This window comes from Xenopus tropicalis, chromosome 6 (assembly GCF_000004195.4).
Source record: "Xenopus tropicalis strain Nigerian chromosome 6, UCB_Xtro_10.0, whole genome shotgun sequence".
Taxonomy (NCBI): Eukaryota; Metazoa; Chordata; class Amphibia; order Anura; family Pipidae; genus Xenopus; species Xenopus tropicalis.
Window position 1 is genome coordinate 61,777,148 of NC_030682.2, and position 21,646 is coordinate 61,798,793.

Below are 21,646 nucleotides of genomic sequence, written 5' to 3' on the forward strand. Positions count from 1 at the left end.
GTTTTTTTGGCGTTATTTTTTGGCGTTTTTTTTTTTTGCGTTTTTTTTACAAGGTATTTTTCAGAGAAATTTTTGCTTGATCCCCCTCCTGCATGCCACTGTCCAGGTCGTGGCACCCTTTAAACAACTTTAAAATCAGTTTTCTGGCCAGAAATGGCTTTTCTAGGTTTTAAAGTTCGCCTTCCCATTCAAGTCTATGGGGTTCGCAAAGTTCGCGAATATTCGCGAGTTTTGGCGAAAGTCTGCGAACGGGTTCGCGAACATTTTCGGCGATGTTCGCTACATCACTACCTAAGACTGTAGGAGAAGTGCCAGCATTGTGTCACTGTATGTACTGCCTGTGGGGTAGGGCAGGCAGAGTATGGCACAAACAGGTGGGGTAGGGCAGCCAGAGTATGGCACACACAGGCAGCATAGAATAGGTAGAGTGTGGCACACATGGGCATCATAGGGCAGGTAGAGTACTGCCTGTGTGTGCCATACTTTGCTGCCGGTGTGTGCCATAATTTACCTGCCCTACCCTGCCTATATGTGCCAAACTCTGCCTGCCCTATGCTGCCTGTGTGTGCCATACTCTGCCTGCCCTATGCTGCCTATGTGTGCCATACTCTGCCTGCCCTATTCTGCATGTGGGAGGTGAACCTGGCAAGGGTTTGTTCTGGGAATTTGTTAGCAGTTGGAAATTAAATGGTCCCTAAGTTGTGTAATTATGTGCTGGGGTTTGCTGTGCTATCCACAGGGAAGGAGGCATGTGTGTGTCTTAATATGACATAATATAATTCTTTCACATATGAATGATAGTTGATATCTCCGTAGTAAGCACCAACCATTTGGGTTTTTGTTGCGGTACCACCATGTGGGCATGGTCTTAAAAGCTCTTGTGATAACATGGGTGTGGTTTGAAAAGGGTGCAGTTTAAAAAAGGGGAGTGGCCAAAACTGGCTTCCATTAATGACCCCCACTATGTATGTTAGAGAAATTCCATCCTCAACACCACAGACAGCACTGTAAGGCATCCATTCACAGACCAATTTGGTACAATCCCTGCCAAATAGTCTATGGGCCGAACAGATGGACATCATACGAGACAGCCACTCACACTATGGCCACCTTTCTTGTTAGATCTTATGTAGCTATATAAACACATGTAGATCTATGGAACATCAAATTAGGGTAGAATGGGATTTAAGAAACAAAACGCATGGGGGTCTTGTGTTAGACTAAAACCTTGTTTTCTTCAGTATAGTTTTAGATGAATGGCCAAGGGTATTCTAATTGCTCTACGTATTGTTCCCAGATAATATATATAATCCTTGACACAAGACTTTAAACATTAAAAGCACAGTTTCAGAACTTCAGTGTACTGATGAGAATGTTGCTAGGAAACAATATGCTCTTTCTTCCTCTTGGAAGCAAAGCTTGGCGTTGCTTAGCAATAAACGCTTAGAAAACCCATGGCTCTTTAAAATATAATGTAGTGAATATTGTTGACATGGCTAGAAAGGTTAGGTGCATTGCCTACAAAAAAAACATTGATGCAACTTACGAGAAAAAGCAGCCCATAATATGTGCAATTTAGAAGCAAAAACCAATTATAAACAACAATGAAATCACCAACCAATGCTATACACTGTAAGACCATAGGAAAAATAAGGGCAGAGCCTCAATGCCTCTTGTCTCCCCCTATCTGCCCCTCTTGGAACAAGCTCTGCCTAACGCAAGCCATGTTTGAATCAAAGCACATGCCACAGGTCTCCTCTATGTGCTCCAAAGAGGATGCATACACAGTGTGCAAAGTGTACGCAATAGTGTACGCCTTTTTTGCACTCTACACACTGCGTGGGTGATTGTAAATGACCCCGTGTGTTTTTTTTTATTATTCTTGAAATCAAAAATGACCAGTTTTGAAATTCCAGTTTCAAGAATTTGGGGGAAAAAATGTTTTCTAAACTTTCTCACTTGTAACAACTTGGTAAAATCTCATGGAAGTCAATTAAAATGTTTTTGTCAAAATCTTATATTTTTTTATACATATAACAGAATTTATGATCACAATAAGAAAATACAGGCAAGTTCTTTAGATTATAGCTTTATATTTTTTTTTTTAAACAACTCAGTTGTTAGAGGACTTAGTTTTTTCATCTCCTCTTCACCCAAACCTAAGGATCGAATTATCATAAATCAGCCACTTTTTGTCACTAAATTAAGTAGATCGTAAATCTCAATAATTAAAAAACCACAGAAAATAAAAAAGTGAAGATCAATAACCGTCTCAGAATATCAAGCTCTACATCATACTAAAATTAATTTTAAGGTGGACAAACCCTTCAATCATAATAGACTTTGTTTTTGTTCTTGCTTTGTGTTTGTACAATCCTTCCCTCAGAGCTGGCTATTTGGGTATAAATAAGTTTTAATATAAGGGTGGTCACTTACTGCCGCCTTACTGTGAGTCTTAATAGGCCCATTAGCTCAGCCATTTAGCCATTAGATGGCAATTACTTTCAAGCAACTGTATTTGAACAAGCCTATATTACTTTATTGTACTTTACTTGTGCATACTATTAAGATGCAGGGCATTTTTATTAGCGTCACTCTATTAGTGACAATAATGTAGTGCAACCATATATTTATTAGATTTTGCAGGACCTTTGTGATGGTGCATATAAGTCAACTTTCTTTGTGTATGTGTAAAGGTACATTTTTTTATACAGTATATATTCATGTTTAAGTTACATAAACAATCTGTTGGTTAAGTATTCATTCTGGGGGTATAGTTTTCCTTTAATCGGTTATAGTTTTATAGTCTGAGAAGTTCAGCACTTCTCTAATTTCTGAATATAAGCCCTTTATTAACTTTAAAATCAGAATATATGGTAACTGGCACAGTCTGAGGAATATTATATAGTTTCTGAAAGATAGTATGTACTCTATCTGCTTGTAGGTAATAACTTGACAAAATATCATTATTTCTTATATGCAATTTGTAAAAGATGTTGGATATGTATTCTCTTTTGGCATTCCACTGATTACAGTGTTTTCCATTCTGTAAAATGACTAGCAGTTCTTGCATTTGACTGTCATTTTCACTACAATTTTTTAGTAAATCAAAGCACTAATGGAACCTCTTATTTTCTTTTGGTGGAAAATATATTTATCTGTGCTTCAAAAGTATTTCACTTATAAAAATCCACCTGTTTTAAATGTTCAGGTTATCCTGGCAGTGTAATGAATTGTGCCACATATTTGTTCAGCCAGTGGAGATGTGCTAAGTGAAAATTCAATACATATCAATGAAAAGAGAAAAGCTAAATGTGACAAGTCTTCAGAAGGATTAATATTTGCATTTGCATTGAAAATTAACCTTTAGATAATTCTGCTCTTTTTTATTCCATTAGAAGAGACAATTTCCTCGATTCCCTAATAGTTTTAATGGATTCTGAATGCTAAGATGTGCACAGTAATATTCAGCTAATATTAGCATGATAAATTGTGTGTGAATATTAGGTCAACATTAGCATGTGAATTTTAGCATGCTTGAACTAAAAAATCTGATCGGAATCATAACCTGGTAAAAATGCAGTGCAGTGATGTGGTTTAGAGGGGGAAGGGAATGCTTTTCAGGGTAACTTTTATTTATGGCTTTTTTCCCCCTTTACATAAATGTGCTTAGGAGTAGCCCTCAACATCCTAAACTTTTTTTTTACTCTCTTCATATTAGAAAAGAAAACATTTTTGTGATTTAAAAGGTAAAATGAATACGTAAAGCAGGCAGAATTTATAAATGAATTATATCAAACAGACCCTTATTGCAATATTAGAGAACAACATACATGCTACAATGACATTTATATTGTTTTCAAGTGTCATCAACATATTTAAAGGAGGTTTTCACACTTTTGTACTTCTGTTTGAGTAAATTTGAAATAAGCAGTAGTAAATACAGCAGCAGACACTTCATTTATAAAACCCAACACAGACACAAGGCAGCATGTTTGGATTTTGAGTTGTTATTTATTGTCTTTTTTACAGCAAAGAGAGGAAAAGATACCAGATGTTAAACCTCTAGGGAAGTGCTTAAGCAAACAGATACCATGTAAACATAATTGTATTTGCAGCATTTTAAAGAAGGACTTTTGAGGATATAAAACTGTAATATATTTGCTTTTTATATTGTTGGTGTTTTGCAAGTTCTCACCGCTTACAAAGATGTTTTTTCTAGGGTAGGTATGAAAGGGATCAAGGGGGAACCATGGATTCACGTGTGGGAAATTTTCCCAATTTACTGTAATGCTAAATCCCAAACTTTACTATTTGTGAGATGACTCCACTTTACACTCCAAAATCTAGTCCTCATCTGCCTAAATAAATGAAATAATGAGCAGTAGGATTCCAATGTTTAGGAATTATTGTCAGTCTCTAGAGATTTTTGCTACAGAAGTAAACAGGAAATAGTAAAGAGAATGATGGGGAGTTGCTTTCAGACTATATAGAAGCCTTGAGTATCATAACACAGGGCAAAATTGCAGGCTTTGTAGTAGTGAAGTGGTGACTGATTGTGGCTAGCTGACTACTAAGGCAAAAGAAACAATAGAGGGCTAAACACTGGGCAGGTTTGGTGGGCTACAATAACTAAGCGGCATATGAATTTAGATTCTAACCTGATAGATTCCAATTTATCACAGTGGTACTGACTCATTGCTATGATAATCCATAGAAAAGTATGAGTATTTATTGGAAAGAAGGATCACAATTTTATTTTTTAAGGAAAACTATTCTAAAGTCTCCCAGCCCAGCCGTATCAGCACTGATCAGTAGAGAGCTACAGGCAGGAGCCCAAAGCAATCAAAATCTTTTCTGTGCTATGGGGTTAAATTGAATGCAATGCTCTTTTATTTGCAAGGCTTTTATTCAGCTTAAACATTGGAGCAGTTGGAATAACACTATCTAATTATTGTGTCTGCCAATCACAATGGTCATGTTAAAAAATAAATGTAATGTAAATTTTATGTTCTCTTTGCACATATCTTTGTAAATGTTAAGACCAACTAATGTATTTTTCTGTGTTTGGCACAGCAAATCATGACATTCTTATAATACTGAAACATTTCTTCTTAAAGCAATAGGTCTGTCCAAGACTATAACACTACAAATAATTAAAAGATTTCCATGTTGATTGTATTTAGTATACATTCTAATTTGCTTATATGGACAGTGTTTTGGAGAGAACTTTCCCCTCCTCAGGTTGACACCCAGCAGCTCAGTAAACACAGCTACATGCATATGTAAAGGATTATAGTCAGAGAGTTCAGAACAGGTTATATGACATGATGTCATGCACAACCTTGTGTGAAAATAATGAATAAAGAGCTTTTTGTTTCACCACTTCACAAAAAACACCAGTAGTTAAACAGTGAAATAGTTTGTAAATAAAGCTAAACACCAAAAAATATCAATGTAGAGCAATGTAAAGTAATGTATAAGTGCAAAAAATGCATACAACATGGTTTGTAGCAATATATGTTTTTCAATGATTTGTTATAAAAGTGCTTAAATCTTAGGTGACTCTTTCATAAATATATATATATATATAAATATATAAAACACTTCTTTGTAAATCATTTCACATTCTATGTTGCTTTGTCCTTAAGGGTCCCTTCCAATCAGTCAGCAAACCCTAAAGACCAAGGAAGGTTTCTCTCTTGAAAAATACTGTATATTTTACCCTAATAAAGTAATTATAGTTGCTATAGAAACAAGAAAGAGTTTAAAACGCTACATTATAATCCAACAGAATGGATTTAAATCATGTTGTCTGTTCACAAAGGGCTGTAATGGTCTGAAAATCAAGTAGCATAAAGTTCTTGTTGACACTACAGATATTAATGTTACATCAGTCTGGAAAACCCTTTAAGTCAAACAACATTGTTCATAATGTCAGAGATGCCAGTTTTAGAGCTTCTACAAACTTGTAGTATCACTAAGACGCTACGATCATATTTTGTTGTGTTGTGATTTGCTTTAAGTATTGAAAGAGTTTGCCAGTCCAACTAGTCAGGTCAGATGAATGCATTTTACCATCAAATATAAAATTCCCAGACTAGTTTAAGATTTTACAGGTCTACATATAGAAAAACAAAAGGCTGTCACAAGTTTGATGTATAAATAGTTCTTCTTCCCTTGTCTACAAAAAAAACATAATTAATCATCATTAGTAACAACTTATCAATATCTCACATCACAAATATAAGAACAATAGTTATTAGATGAGTTACACAAAGCAAACTGGAGTGCAGTGATAATATAACTGCTAAAAGAAAGCAGCAAATGTAAAGTTATGTATTTATTTATTTTTTAATATAAAAAATGGGAAAAATAGTGTAACTGGGCTCATACCCTTTGACAGAGGTCATAAACCTTTACAGCACACACGTATACAACACTTTTCAAAATTCCATAGGTCGTGAATAAAAAAAAAAAAAGCATGGATACTGTAGTTTAATCATACCAAATAGAATAAGGTCATATTATTGTTGTATGAAATATAAAGCGACAAAAACAGCATAATTTTCAGATTTTGGCATCATACCTGATTATTATTATTATTATTATTAACATTTATTTATAAAGCACCAACATATTCCGCAGCGCTGTGCAATAAGTGGGTTTCATACATTGGACATAAAGTAACACATAAAGCAATCAGTAACCGATACAAGAGGTGAAGAGGGCCCTGCCCAAAAGAGTTTACAATCTACAAGGAGAAGGGGTTGAGACACAAGGTGTGGGAATGGGCATGACCAGAGTTGTGAGAGGTGTGATCCCAGATTAGTCCCTGCACTGTCCTACATGTGTACATATGAATAGCATTTGTGAGAATGTGTATCTGTATTTACCTCACATACAACATAAGTCATTCATAAAGTAATCCACAAGGTGATATCCTGTAAAATCATTATTTTCTCGTCATGTAAATGCTGATTAGCAGCAGAGCAGGTATAATTTCTTCACCTGTTATCTTAATAGGCCTTTGAACAAATTATCCATAATTTACATAAATGCACTTAGATGACTTGTTTGAACTAATTCCATATGCAAATAACACTTTTCTCAGTTTAGATAACGAAATGTACAGTGCATATCACCAGAATAAACTGCAGTATAAGATTATATTTGTTGTATCCAGTATAATTGAAAAAAACATTTTAGCTGGCATTTGCAATATCCTGGCAAGTGTGCAACGTGTACAAAACTAGCACATGTTCGTTTTTTGCACTTTGCACATTGACTTTTGCCATTGCAGAATTGCAGCAGGCCTCTGCCGTTCCTTTCAGAGCACAGAGACTTGCGGCTAGCCACAGAGCGCTGTTTTCATTCGCTCTTGCTCTGCCTGAGGGAATTGTAAATTACCCCTTTGTCTTTTATAGTTTAACATCCCACTTTTTCCATCTTTAATATGTTATCTAGGCTGTAATAATGTATGTTATTTTATCAATTAAAGATAATAATTATCTCACTGGTGTCAAAAATACATAGCAAACATGTGCTCCATCAGAGCATTATAGTTAAAGCAATGCCCTCAAATGAGCATGGAGACATTTTCTTCCTTATGCATTGTTTCAAGCTAACACATTATGTAATAGTGTGCAAAAGTGCAGTCAAAAACCAGATGCTCAGTAAGGAACTGAGTAAAAGTGTACATGTATATTTTAATGATTAGTTAAAGCACATCACAAAATTTCCACCACACCTTCACCTTCTGCATGGTTTATCCCATGTAAACAAAAAATCAAGTTATAGCAGATTAACGCACTCTGGGTGTGCATCAAATTGCCATATTCAATCATTTTCAATGTGTTTTCTTTTAAAAGGCAATAATCTTATCTCTCAAGACTGCTTGATTATATGGTCAACCACCTGTGGCCTGTGTCTTGGGAGCTTGAATTTGATTTTCATGCCTTAGGCACAAAGAAAATATATAAATATATCTTGCAGTGTGTATTATTGTGGACTGGCCACTTTATATTTTAGTTTACTGAAACTTCTAAAGGAAAAGAATGAATAATTTGTGACTATGGGCCACCCTGGGCCCTGTTGCAGTCATACCTACTCCACCCACTGTAATTACTCCCCTGAGAGCTCTACTAATACTCTGGATTTTGCTCACATTTTTTTATACATATACTGTATATCAGGTCCATAAAAAAATACACTTTTGTCTTACCAATTTACTGGATTTGCTGGTCTTGTGGGCACTGAAAGGGATGTCACATTTGCTATAAAATATTTCATTTTCAATTTTGTATGAGCTACTGATAAGTGCATCAGCAAATGCAAAGTCAGTTGACCGAGGACACTCATATAGCTAGGGAGGAAATTTACCATAAGCAACCATATGTAATCTCATAATAGTTTAATTAAAGACAATATTATTAACCATATATTGCACTGTTTAAAAATACTATATTCTAAATGCATGAAGACACTCACAGATATGCCAATGTGAAATACACTGCTATAAACAAATGAATATTTTATTCCCATGGCTGGGGATTACCAAAGACAATCTATGCCAACAAACAGCATGAGTAAGTATTTGCAACCAAGAGGATGCTATGGGTACTAATAATGTTACCTTCCCCAGAGATTGTTAGCAATGTGCGGCATTTCTAACATCATGAACATTATCACAGATATGTTATGCTATGTTGATCACTGTGCTATTAGTCGGATAAGTAGTAAGGCCTCCTTCAGTCTCTGGACCCTCAGTACTCTTGCATGCTATTTAAGAGGCAATGTTCTTTTGGCTGCATGTTTAAACATGATCATTTCTTTTACTTTTTAAAAACTGTGTAAAAAATTTGTTGTGTACACACATCCCTAAATAGACATTTGGAATGCAGACAGACTAGGGAAAAAACCAATTGCTTAGCTTCTCTTGTCCTTAAGACTTACAACTTCTTCATGCAATGCCCTCTTCATGACAAACATACTGTCGCTGCCCCAACTCTTTCAAATATAGTATATAACATGTTTGTCCAAAGTCTGTCATTTTCTCACCTTTACTCACACAGTCTTGTGTCAAGCCTATTCCTAAAAAGGGCTTAACTTGTATATTTAGCTATCACCATGTTTCAGTGCTAATTTGCTTCACATTCACAATTTGCTCAGCCCTATGCTTTCTGGGTTTCCATCGCACACTCTACTAAGACAGCCTAATGTAATGTTTTGTCTGTTCTCATCCACCTGAACTTTCCTTTGCATATTGCCAACCATTATTGCTAAAGAAAATTCTCCAGTCTCAGGGTATCCTCAAATAATTTGTCCAATAGTTCACTCCTTACTTTTCTGACAGATACTTTTCTGACAGATACTTGTCTGTATCTTCTAAAAATCTTCCTCTACAATTCAACTGGTTTTAAGGTGCCTCAGTGTTCTGTGCCAGGCCCTCTCTGCCCCAAGGAATTGTGTAGATCACTGCACGATGTACTGCTGTTAGTCAATGTGCCAGTTCAATGTGAAGTTACATAGTGGAAACTATCTAATGGACATGATCTCCATAAATAGGTTAAAGCAGGCACAGCCTATGCAAATGTGCACACAGCACAGGTAACAGACTTATTGAAAATATACAGCTCCAGGCTTTAAAGGCCCTTAATCCAACCACAGACACTATATGCATAGTAACATTTTAATTTACAAGTGTCTTTGCTCACATTCCACATATGGGTCCCATTTTACTTCATATTGGGCGACCTTAAATGACATGTAAACCCTGCACAAAAGAATGTAATCAGTGAGAAGCCTCTTTTAAATCTTTAAATACTTGTCACTCCTGGTTGTTCAAATGTTAATAGTAAGGCTGCAGCATCCCCTTAATCACTTTTGGTTACTTCTCATGCTGTAATTCACTCAACCTCCTCCCTTAGGAATTTACTTTGGCTCTTGGCTAACTGAGCATGCTCAGTTCTTCTCAACTCAGTTTACCAAACACGCCCTCCAATCTAGCAGCCAATGATGAGATGACACTGCTGGTTTCCATAGAAACTCTGCTCTAGCTGGAGAAACATGTTTTTTTCTCAAATCAGCTCAGTTTATGTTACAGGGCACAATCCAAGCAGAACTTTTTATCAAAGTTAGTTCTGCCTGTGTAAGCCTGCATTCTTCATTGCAAGAAATGTACAGTGCACATGTACTGTTTGAAGATGTAAAAGACACTGATGATGTCAAATTGGAAATGGCTGCCTGGTGACAGCTGCTGTTTGTTTAGCAAAAATGTGACAGTCCTGGCAAACAGAGGGATATATGTAATACCAATGGTATGGTTTGGGTGGGGAAGATGTGTCCAACTTATATATATGGTAGGAAAATGTAGGCTTTATCTGTTCTTTAAATGCAGCAATAAAGGGCAAACTAGTCCTTGGCTTTCTAAAACAATGCCTAGATTTTTAATTAACAATGAAAAATTGAAATGTGTAACGGTTAAATATATATTTCTTAATAGGCCTTTCTAAAAGTACATAAGGTTGTTAGATTTCTTACAGGACCTGATCTTAAGAAATAAGTGCAGTTAGAAACTTGTGCTGAGCTGGAAGGAATTAGCTTCTTCACTTCCCTCCAGCTGCCAGCACTGCTCAAAATCCCAAAGGCACACAAAGAGCTCACTGCATGGGAGATGCCACCTGCCAACAACAGGTAATCATTTTTAAATGTCTTACAACTGACAATACAAGCACAGTGCAAATGTGTTCAGAAGAGCACATTTACTCTAAAGGACAAGAAAAGGCCATTAAACTGGGAGTCCCAATTTATTAGACATCAAATAATATTTAATTATTGGTAATATGCAAAAGAAACAAAGGATATATGTATAAAGACTCATTTTATCTGCAGCTATCAGGCCCAACCAAGACAGATAATATGTGATAAAAGTTTGCCCAGGAGCAGTAACTTGTAGCAACTAGTGTTGAGTTAATTTTTTCACCAGCATTTTACCGTCTGTGAATTTTTTGCAAAACTTCGTCAAGAATTTGCCGCGACAGAAAATTAGGCAAAAAAAAAAACGCCCATTGACTTTAATGTATTTGCAGTGAGAGAAACAGGTATATGCGTAAGAAAAAATTGTCACACATAAGAAAAATTTGTTGTGCGTAAAGAAATGTCCTGTATTAATAAATTTGGAGGCTCCAAGCCTAACTCTGTTAATGTTTTCTCTTAAATTTAAATTCAGCCTATTCACACATTTTTAACATCTTGGTCACAATAAATTAGTTTACAAGAAACACTTCAAGTGAAGTCCCGTGCTCACCGGATTTCCTATTTTGTTTGGGTGCCCATGCCCCGAACCTTTTGCATAGACCCTTTTTGCAGTCTAGTGGACAGGCAAGTTTAAACGAATCTCCAAAGTTAACAAATTTACAGGTCACTCACTGCTTCAGTCTGTGGTCCAGGTGCAGCACCCCAGACTTTGGCGCACACTCATCGGACACACAGGCAGTGGTAAAAATTAGGCTTTATTCATGTCTCCTAACATGTTTTGTGTTAATTACAGGCACTCCAATGAGTGCGCATCACGGTTTTTGGTCCGTAAAAAAATTTCACCTAAAAAGTTGCACTGCCCGATGACTTGGCTTTGAGTGAGAAAAAAATAAAAAATTGTCACATGTAAAAAAAATTGTTGCCCATTGACTTTGAAAATTTTTCAGCAGTTTCATGAATTTTTCAGCTAATCTAAACAGACAGATTCACTCATTACTAGCAACCAATAAGAAAATTTAAACAAGTGACCAGAAAATTCTACCTGATTATTGGTTGCTATGGGTTACTGATTCTGGGCAAACTTAGTTCCTTTTAATACATAACCATTTGAGTGTTCCATTTGACCAGTTCATGATTTATCTTGATGGTACGAGAGATGATTTATGGAGTATAGGCCTGTAAAGTTTAATTTTGTGGTTATGATTGGGAGGAAATTAAGGTTAACATTAAATAAATATCCCAAAACATTGTCGTTGAGGATCTCAAATATGTTTATAAGGATGGACTGGGAGTGATGATTATGTGGGTCCCCCTGTTTTCAATTTAAAATAAGATATTTAATGCATACATACCCATCCAAAAGGTGATATTTGGTTTTGAAAGTTTTAGTTTTTTAAAGATAAAAAAGACATCTTATATTTTTGCATACAGCTCCCTATTAACTTTTGGTTTTTTTTGGTGTACTACAAGTTCCTGAAACCCCTAATATGCTGTAGATTTGTATATGACAAGCTTTGACTGTTGACAGAGAATATGACCTATAAAGGCTTGCCAGATAAGTTCCCAAGCTCTGAAGCTATGTAGCTGGCAGACAGGTTTTTTTTGGAATGCCCCCAAGTATGACATGTCATACATAGAGGAGCTCCTTCAGTCGTACTGGAATAGGGAAGGCAAACATGGCTTCTTGCAAATAGCCCTTCTTATATGAAAGGAACATTAATGCTTAAAAACAATTTGTTCTTATATTCATGAATACACTTTCAGAATAATAAACGTAAATGAAAACATTGCTCACATTTATAGTACTATAACTTACTTGTACTCTGATTTTCAAGAAAGCTCAGAGCTTAGTGAAGTGTCTCACAGGGACATTGGCCAGTAAAACCATTCACTCTATAGCAGCCAGTAACTCTAGTCAGTAAATAGCTGCAGAATAAAACTACATCCTTGTTCTAGTAATTTAACCTTTTTCCTTAAAATATGTTTTCACGTCATTGCTGAGCCTGTTATATGCTGCTAACATTTGTACATATTTTAATAATCTTTCTGTGGGGCACATACATGCACTCACACACTCACACAAAACGTGGTGTTGTTGCAATGTTATTGGCTTCAAAGTAGGCATTAAGGCCCTCATGTACATTTGGCACTGCACCATCGTTAGGGGCAAGTACTAAGTGTATGGAGTCTAAAAACTGGCTACACAATTTTGACCATTTTCATGCCATGCATTTGGTTATGTAATTTTCTGTTTCCCTTTGACTTGCATGTAAGAGCAATAATGTAGAATCTGTGGCACAGAAAGGGTTTATACTGAAGTATCCACTATGTGCCTCATATTTAACAATAAGCATGGCACATTCCTATACACCTTCTGGTCAAGCTCCCAGATAAAACTAGAAAGGGAAGTTTGAGAACAAACTCTGTTGGGTTGAAAAACGTGAAGTCACTGAATGAAATCTGATCTGTTGTTGGCTCCGCCCACTTTTTCTAACCTTGGACCACAGTTATATAGTAAAAACCACTGTGCAAAGTTTGGGGACCCTGGATTTAATAGTGTCTGAATGGCAGCAATTTAAATTTCCGCCCACTTTTTCTAACCTGGAACTGCAGTTACCCAGTGACTAACTCTGCAAAGTTTAGGGACCCTAGGATTAATAGTTACAAAAACGGCAGCAGTTTAAATTTAAAAGTCAATAGGTAAATTATGATTGGTGGTTGGTGGGTGTGTCCTTTTTCTAACCTTGAGTCGAAGTCACCCAGTGACAAACAGTGGGCACCTTGGCATAAATAGTGTGAGAATGGCAGCATTTTAAATTTAAACCAATAAAATTTAATGGATGAAATCTGATTGGCTGTTAGTGGCCCAACCCACTTTTCCTATTTTTGAACTGCAATTCTCCAGTGACCAACTTCGCAAAGTTTGGGGACTCAGGCATAAAAAGCATTTTACACTTTACCATTGAAAGTAAATGTGATTGGATGTTGGTGGCTCCGCCCACTTTTTTCTAACTTTGGACTTTTGGCAAATATCTAGTGACTAACTTTGGAAAGTTTAACAACCCTGGAATTAATACTTAAATAATGGCATCAGTTTAAATATAAACCAAGGAAATTTAAAGGCTGGGAATGGATTGGCTGTTGGTGACTCCGCCTACTTGTTCTAACCCTGAATATGTAGTCAGCCAGTGACTCACTGTGCAAAGTTTGGGAACCCTGACATAAATAGTGTGAGAAAGGCAGCATTTTAAATTTAAATAAAAAAAAATTCAATAGGTGAAGTCTGATTGGCTGTTGGTGGCCCCACCCACTTTTTAAAACCTAAAAATGCAGTCCCCTAGTGACCCTGGTGTTAATACTGTGAGAATGGTAGCAGGTTGAATTTCCCCATTGAAAAACAATAGTTAAAATATGATTGGTTGTTGGTGGCTCCACCCACTTTTTCTAACTCTGAACCGCAGTTACCTGGTGACTAGCTCTGCAAAGTCTGGCAGCAGTTTAAATTTAAACGTATGAAGTTTATAGGTGAAATTTGATAAGGATGTAAGAATGGCAACAGTTAGAATTTCCCCACTGAAAACAATGAAAGAAATGTTAATGGATTTTGGCGGCCCCGCCCACTTTTTCTAACCTTGAGTACGAAGTCACCCAGTGACTGACTGTGCAAAGTTTGGGAACCCTGGCACCAAACCAATAAAATTCAATAGGTAAAATCTGGTTGGCTGTTGGTGGCTCCGCCCACTTTTCAAAACTAAACCTGCAGTCCCCTAGTGACCAACTGGGAAAAGTTTGGGGACCCTGGGGTTAATACTGTGACAGCAGGTTAAATTCAATAGGTAAAATCTCATTGGCTGTTCACACCTCCGCCCACAGGCTGACCCCATGACTATGTGATTCAGGTTTGGTGAGTGTAGTCTCAAAGCTGTAAGATTGGCAGCAGTTTCAATTTCCCCATAAAAGTCAATGGGTGAAATTTGATTGGCTGTTGGTGGCCCCTCCCACTTTGGGGTAATCCAACAAATGTCCCTGTTTCATTCGGGTGACCCCATGATTATGATATTCAAGTTTGGGGGGTGTAGCTTCAAATCTGTAAGTGTGGCAGCAGGAGGAGTAGCATTTAGAAAATGGGGGCGCTAAGAAGAAGAAGAAAAAGCGGAAGAATAAACTGAAGTTGAAGAACAGTATGTTGGGTTTTTTAACCCAACATAATAATACTGGTCAAAAGCCCTGGTTCATCTATCTATATATCTTTGATGCTATTTGCTTATTAAACTAAACCTTAAAAAAGTCTAAAGGCATTCTTTTTAAGTACTTACTGCATATCTAAATTCCCAGATCACTGCTTGCTTCTCTGAGATATGGTGCTGGCAGCCTACAGCAGTGTGAAGACTACAGTGACATCACTGAAATCTCTCTGTCCTTCCTGTAGGCTGCCAGTGGCAGCCTTCCTATTCTCTGAGCATGTGTGTAACTTGATCCTGTCTCCTGTTCTGAGCTACACATGCCCACCAGCCAATCAGAAGTGGATCTGGCAGAGGGGAGGGGGGGGAGGGAATGAAACACATGTGCAGTATGAAGCAAGGAGGGAAAGGAAGGGAGAATACCTTTTTAGAGATGGCTGCCTGTTCTAGAAAATGTGAAGTAAGTGTGACTGAGTAAATATTTTATTAGGTGAGCCAAAAGTGTGGCATTTTTACTAAACAATAGGAGGACTATTGGGCAGTATGCTTTTTAAATTTAGACTTGCATTCTCCTTTAAACACAAGGGTGCCCATCAGCAGACAAACATTGTAAATTTACTCTGCTTTTATTGGACTTAGTGGTATAATTATAGAGGAAGCAGACCCCACTGTTGCTGGGGGGGGGGGGGGGGCAGTTTGCAGGGTCTGCTTCCTCTATAGCTTTGAAGAACTTCCTCCTCCCAGGCCCTCTCCTACTAATTGGAAATGGGGTGTGTGGTAGGGATCTCTGTGCACCGGGCCCCTCTAAAGGTTTTTTTTGGCAGGGGGCCGGGCATGCACTAGTTACGCCACTGTTTGAGCTTCTGAAAAAGGCCTACAGTTCTATGTTTAAATGAGAACTGTGCAGAAATGTGCAGAACACTGATGGCAATTAAATATCTTCTTTATTTGTGCGTATACTGTTTCATGTACATTATATATATTTAGTATATACAGAAAGTGGTGTTGGATTATACAGTATTTAATAATGTATATTGCTCGTAGGCTTCTTCACCTCCATTTTAGAATTGCCGTAATTTAATACTTGGTCATGCTGTGCTGCAATTTAGCAAACATAAAAATATAGAAGTAAATTTGCTGTATCACATATTTTATTACTGTTACGATGTGGTCAGCAGAAAAAATCCAAAATATGCAGATTTTCAGTGAGTTTATCAGGTGACTTTGCTTACTAGCCATAAGTAAACAGGCCTTAAGAGTGTGAACTGATTAACAGAAAGGTGTGACGCCAAGTCCTGTTAAAAATATTCTTAAAGAAAAACTGTAATTTAATACAGGATGATTTGGTAAGCCGTCAAAAGTGGCCTGAGGTTCCTCTTCACATCTTTCTGGCAGACTTTCTTCACAAATTTCACTAATTCACTAGTGGGACATTTATTAAACAACTGTATTTAGCAGAGCAGAAGAGAGAATGGTAGATTTCTGTTAATAGTGCTAGTTAATACCTTGCTAACAGATGCTTCCCCTAGCTTGTTATTACACAATTCATCCTAATGGGTAACAATAAGGGACAGAGCAGGCACACATACATACAGGCCAGTTGAACAATTGAACTCCCACTGGTACCTAAGGGTATCAGTAGCATGCCTGTAGGCAATATACGTTATTAAATACTGTATAATCCTACACCACTTTCTATATACACTGAATATATATAATATTAAAGTGCATTCAATAGTTTACACACACATAGGACATACTGTATATTCAATATACACACACATAGAATGTGTTTAATTGCCACCAGTGTTTACAGCCCATAGCAGCTGCCACAACTGCGCTTTAGCTTTAATGCCAATAGGTGCAATAGCAGCTTTGCAACATTTCATTTAAAAATAACATCTAATTTACAGGTCTGTTTTATCTTCTACCTGTCACATAACACAGTAGCTAAGCAGGGTGGACAGGGCATATAGAGCACAGATGAATCCAACAGAGAGGGGACTGTGTGATCTTTTGAGTAACACTTGTAAAGTGGAATCACAATACCGTAACTCAGATTGTTACAGAGATCAGTGGAACAGGCAAAGAATGGAGTGAGTGGCTCCAGACACATGAAGCCATTAGCTGAAAGTCTGACAAAGGATTTTTATCCTGAAAGAGCAAGATCAGAAGAAAGTAAAATTGCATTAGAGAGAGATTTGATCATCAGCAACCCAGTTTCCATGCTGCATTGTGTATTAGTTATCCATGAATTTTCCTATTCAGAAAAACAGAGAATCTGATTTGTCAAATAAACCCCTGTGTATAAAAGGTACTATTTTAATGCTCAAAGCAATTGGCAACTAGTAATATGCTATCTGTGCCACTCCTGTTATTTATCTACCGCACATTAGGGATGGTAATCTGGAGACTGTATAGATGTTAAACTATAACTCTAAGCACACTTTAAGCAAAATCTGCGAATTTAGTTTAACATGTGCAGGCCTCACATTTCACAAGCCTTCTCAAGATCTCCAGTCTTCTCAACTGGGGAGAGATGCCAGAAGTTTAGATCTTATAAAAACCAGGAAAGTAGAATCCCACAAGGCAGACATCTTTGACCTTAATTATTAGAGTGGCATCGGAAGCATGAGAAGAAGTGAAGTAACTGAATCCTGCCTTTCTTATTTCACCATGTAAAACCAGCTGATCTGATAAACTCAGATTATCTTTGTGATGATAACATGGAAATAGTCATGATAACAAGCACCCTCGGAAATCTCTATGGCTATGTAATTTAAACAAAGATAAGGCAGTGGAATGCAAGAATGTAATTAATGAAACCTGACTGGCATAGCAGTGTGACTGCAAGACAGCTGGAAATCCATATTCCTTTGCTACTAAACTTTCACCACTTCCAAATATCCACCCCCCCCCCCCCCCCCCCCAACATAAACAGACAACAAAGAGGCAGAGGAAGCTGAACTCAATGATGACTTAGTACAGGTGACTGAATGGTTATTCAAGTGGATGCACTGAAGCAGCGTATTAATACTAGGCACTAAAGTGTCAAATCCAGAATAACTACTGAAAGGATTGTTTCCAAAACAATACAAAAAGTTCTTACCTATTGTAAAGCTAAAGCCATCAATACTGAAAGTGGCACTCCGGCATTTTTTAAATCCTTCTTTCCTACTGCTGGGCTCAGTCATGTTTTTGTGTATTAATAACCCCTTCTCCAATTGCTGTTCTTTTTCTCCTCTAGCAGATGAGAGAGACTGAAAGCAAGCTAGTAACAGTCCTTGTGTGCCTGCCTGTGGCAGCACTTACACCCGACTTCACACATCTCCTAATGCAAAGAAAGCTACGGCTGGGAGAAATGCACCCAACACTATCTCCTCCCACAGAGACTGTCACTGCCATGATACTGCTGACATGTTAAGCAGAATTAAATAACCAGGGGCCTTCCTAATGTCAATTACACTCGTCATGTTAATATGATTTTTCTCAATGCCTTGTATTATGCCTCTGCATTTTTTAGTGTGAGAGTTATTTTATGGTTTGCAAAGTTATCCAAGCTTTAGAATGCATATAGTAGTACATCTGCTGGCTGCTAAACATCTATATTTATCTCTCTGTAATATTGGCACATGCGTTACAAACAAAATAGGGATTAAAGTATCCAGAAGGAAAATATTTCAATGAAAATGAAAAAAAGAGTGAACACTTAAAGGTACATTTACTATACAGACTTTCAGATTTTCACATTTATAAACCAGTGGTGTCTCGGAGGGATTTGTTGCTCTGTAAATAAGCAAGCATTTTACAATTCTGCGTTAATGTGGTTACCGGTGGACACTGATTCACTGGAAGCTGTGGAAGACAATCTATGAACCCTCCCTAGAGTAAGTACATGTCACTCCCCACATTCAGTAATAAGTAAAATTATGCTGATAAGTGTGTGTATTTATATATATATAATATACACATATATATATATAAAATATGTGTGTGTGTGTGTATATAATTGAACTAAATATACATATATACATACCTGTAGAAAACAGACTAGTAATAAAGAGAAAAATATTTACTTTTACTGTAAGAAGCATGTATAAAAACTGGGGTAACAAAGTTTACAAAATACTTTTCCCTCCTGATCTATTAGATGCAGCTGCCCTGAATAATAACCCCAAAAAATGCCTTCCTCCAGATTTTTACGCACATACCTGGTATTGCCACATGTAATTGTTTTAGATGAGGCAAATATAATATATCAGATGTGGAAGGTGTTTTCAGGCACTTTGATACTGGCAGGAGATAGGATTTCCTGTGGGCAACAAGCCCTCCATTTTGTCTTTGCCCTAAGAGCTCTGAAAAAGTGTATTTATTTTCAGTATTTGGATGGTAGCAATATCGACCAATAGAAAGAGCAATTACGGTAGCATTTCTGATGTTTTAAATGGGGGTACTTAAAATTGAGCGATTTGTTTATAGGTAGATATTTTCACAACTACAGGTATTAAAAATAGTATGGCTGCAGACTAAAAGATGTTTCGGTGATGCCTATAATCACAATATGAGGTAGGAAAAAGTAATCAGACAGCCCAATGCAGAGTTATTTAAATGAAGCAGTGATATACCCCATTACATGTAGCAGGATACATGTGATACATTTGATAAAGAGCTAGACAAAGGCAAGTGCAAATTAAGTACAAAGTGCAATTAACAAATTGACATGTTTTTTACCCATAGTGCAGAATCTACAAGTAATTCCAAAGTTATTTTGAGGAGTTCCAAGTTGCAGATAAAGGAGCAAAAAGGATGGATACTTGGAACTGCTGCAGGAGTAACAAAAGTACCTCCAAGTGTTTATTGCGGAGTACAAATAGCTAAACATTTCAAGGGCTTCACATCTTTTTCGTCAAGGTGGACTGACAAAAACATGCTAGTTTGTTTAATAGAAAATAGCACTGCTTGGTTATAATGTTAAATCCCTCCACTGAAAAGGTTAAAAATGTATGAAATACTTTAAAATCCACTGCTTTTTGAGGGACAGCTACTTTTCTTGACCTAGATATTTTATGCCATTTAATAATGTGCCGTTCCTGTTCCTTCAGATATTACATAAGATCATATGAATAATTTTCTTTGAAAATCATCATGCATTTGGTATGGGCACATGGAGCCCCAATTATTATTTGTATATCAGTGTGAGAGAATAGACATCTCCAGTTCCATATGGCAATACAATAAGAATAAGCAAATTATGATACTCCTGATTTTGAGTAAAACTCCCAGAATCCACCACAAGTACAGGTATAAGATCTATTATCTGGAATGCTTTGGACTAGGTTTTAAGAATTTATATAGTCCCATATAATGTGGATCACTATACCTTACCGCTATTTAAATATATTTAAACATGAAAAAATAGAATTGTTTTGACATATACATGCAGTTATATTTGCTTAGCTACCATAAAGTACAAGCAATACTGTTATATTATGACAAAGAAAATGGAAATCATAAAAAAATAAGAAGTTTAAATGCGCCCTATGAAAAATGGCATATTTTGCAGCTTTATGCATCCTGGGTTTCAATCTCCCATCCCCAAAAGTACTTATACCAAGGACTTATCCCTGAGCAACTGTTACACTAAAGTAAACAGATGTGTAATTTTAAACATTTTACATACCAGGAAATGTTCTAAAACATTAAGCCTAATTTAATGACGTTTCATGTAAACATAAGGGGTGTATAAAAGCAAAGAACCAGTATTTAGCTCTGGAATAAAGAGCATGGATGGGTTTGCAAAGATACACTAAAATAGCTTTTTCAGTTGGGGTCCCATCATGCCTTTTACACTTGCTTATCAGTCCCCCAGCAGTCTTGGCATCTGCACCATCTATTCTTAGGCCTCTGCTGAAGTATCCAGTTAAAAATATACAGGGAATACAATGGCTTTTAATATCACTATGCTATTGTGCTATTTCTTTCCCTTTCTTTCTCAGATTTCCATCACATTTACAGAAATCATATTAGTATCCAATTTAGTTTCCATTTCTGCAGAAGTACGTATATTGGATATATTATGAAACCAGCATTTTCTTTCTTTGCATTTTACATTATTGTCTATACAGTCATTCCAGTATAAATGAAGTCCAAAATGCTTTAATTCAACAACACTTATTTACAGCACAGAGATTCTGGACTACGCTTTTAAACATCAAAAAACCATTACCAGCTTCTGTAATTGCCTAATGAGGTCATGGACTAGGGAACAAAGCAAGAGCAGGCCAGTAATTGACAGGGCTAGGAAATGATTGCATATGACAAGGCATTCTGATATGGAATAAGAGAATCTCATTTTGCATTAGAGATCATAGGAAAGCTTAGCGTGCGGCCTATTCTATAAAATACATTTCTATTAATGGTGAGCTGCTCATTAGGGATTAAGGAAACCTTTAGGCAGATTATATACATTTCTAGAAAATAAATTAATGTTTTGAAATGTAAATAAATTAAATCTATACTAGATCTACACTAAACAATGATTCTGAGGTGGTAACAAGTGTATTGAAAATTTTCTTATGTTGAATATAGGTGCTGAACTGTGCTTTTCTAAACAATAGGTTGTTCCTACAATGTACCATAAATAAAAGCGCTATAGCACACAAAGTTCTGTTGGACCCAATGCTAATAAACACAATAATAATAAAAAG

General features: G+C 36.6%; 1 protein-coding gene across 4 annotated transcripts in view; it reads right to left on the minus strand.

The window, feature by feature from the left end:
* pde1c (phosphodiesterase 1C) overlaps positions 1-21,646 on the minus strand; it is a 369,089-nt gene that overhangs the window by 291,097 nt on the left and 56,346 nt on the right. For 2 of the 4 annotated variants that reach the window (XM_031903904.1, XM_031903901.1), the window contains exon 1: positions 18,049-18,251. The exons of 1 other annotated variant lie outside the window; for it this stretch is intronic. In XM_031903904.1, the coding sequence (XP_031759764.1) occupies positions 18,049-18,133 (85 nt within the window). In that variant the 5' untranslated portion in view covers positions 18,134-18,251. Of the gene's footprint in view, positions 1-18,048; positions 18,254-21,646 lie in introns of those variants that run through there. One more of the 4 variants, XM_031903900.1, reaches the window with a different exon arrangement.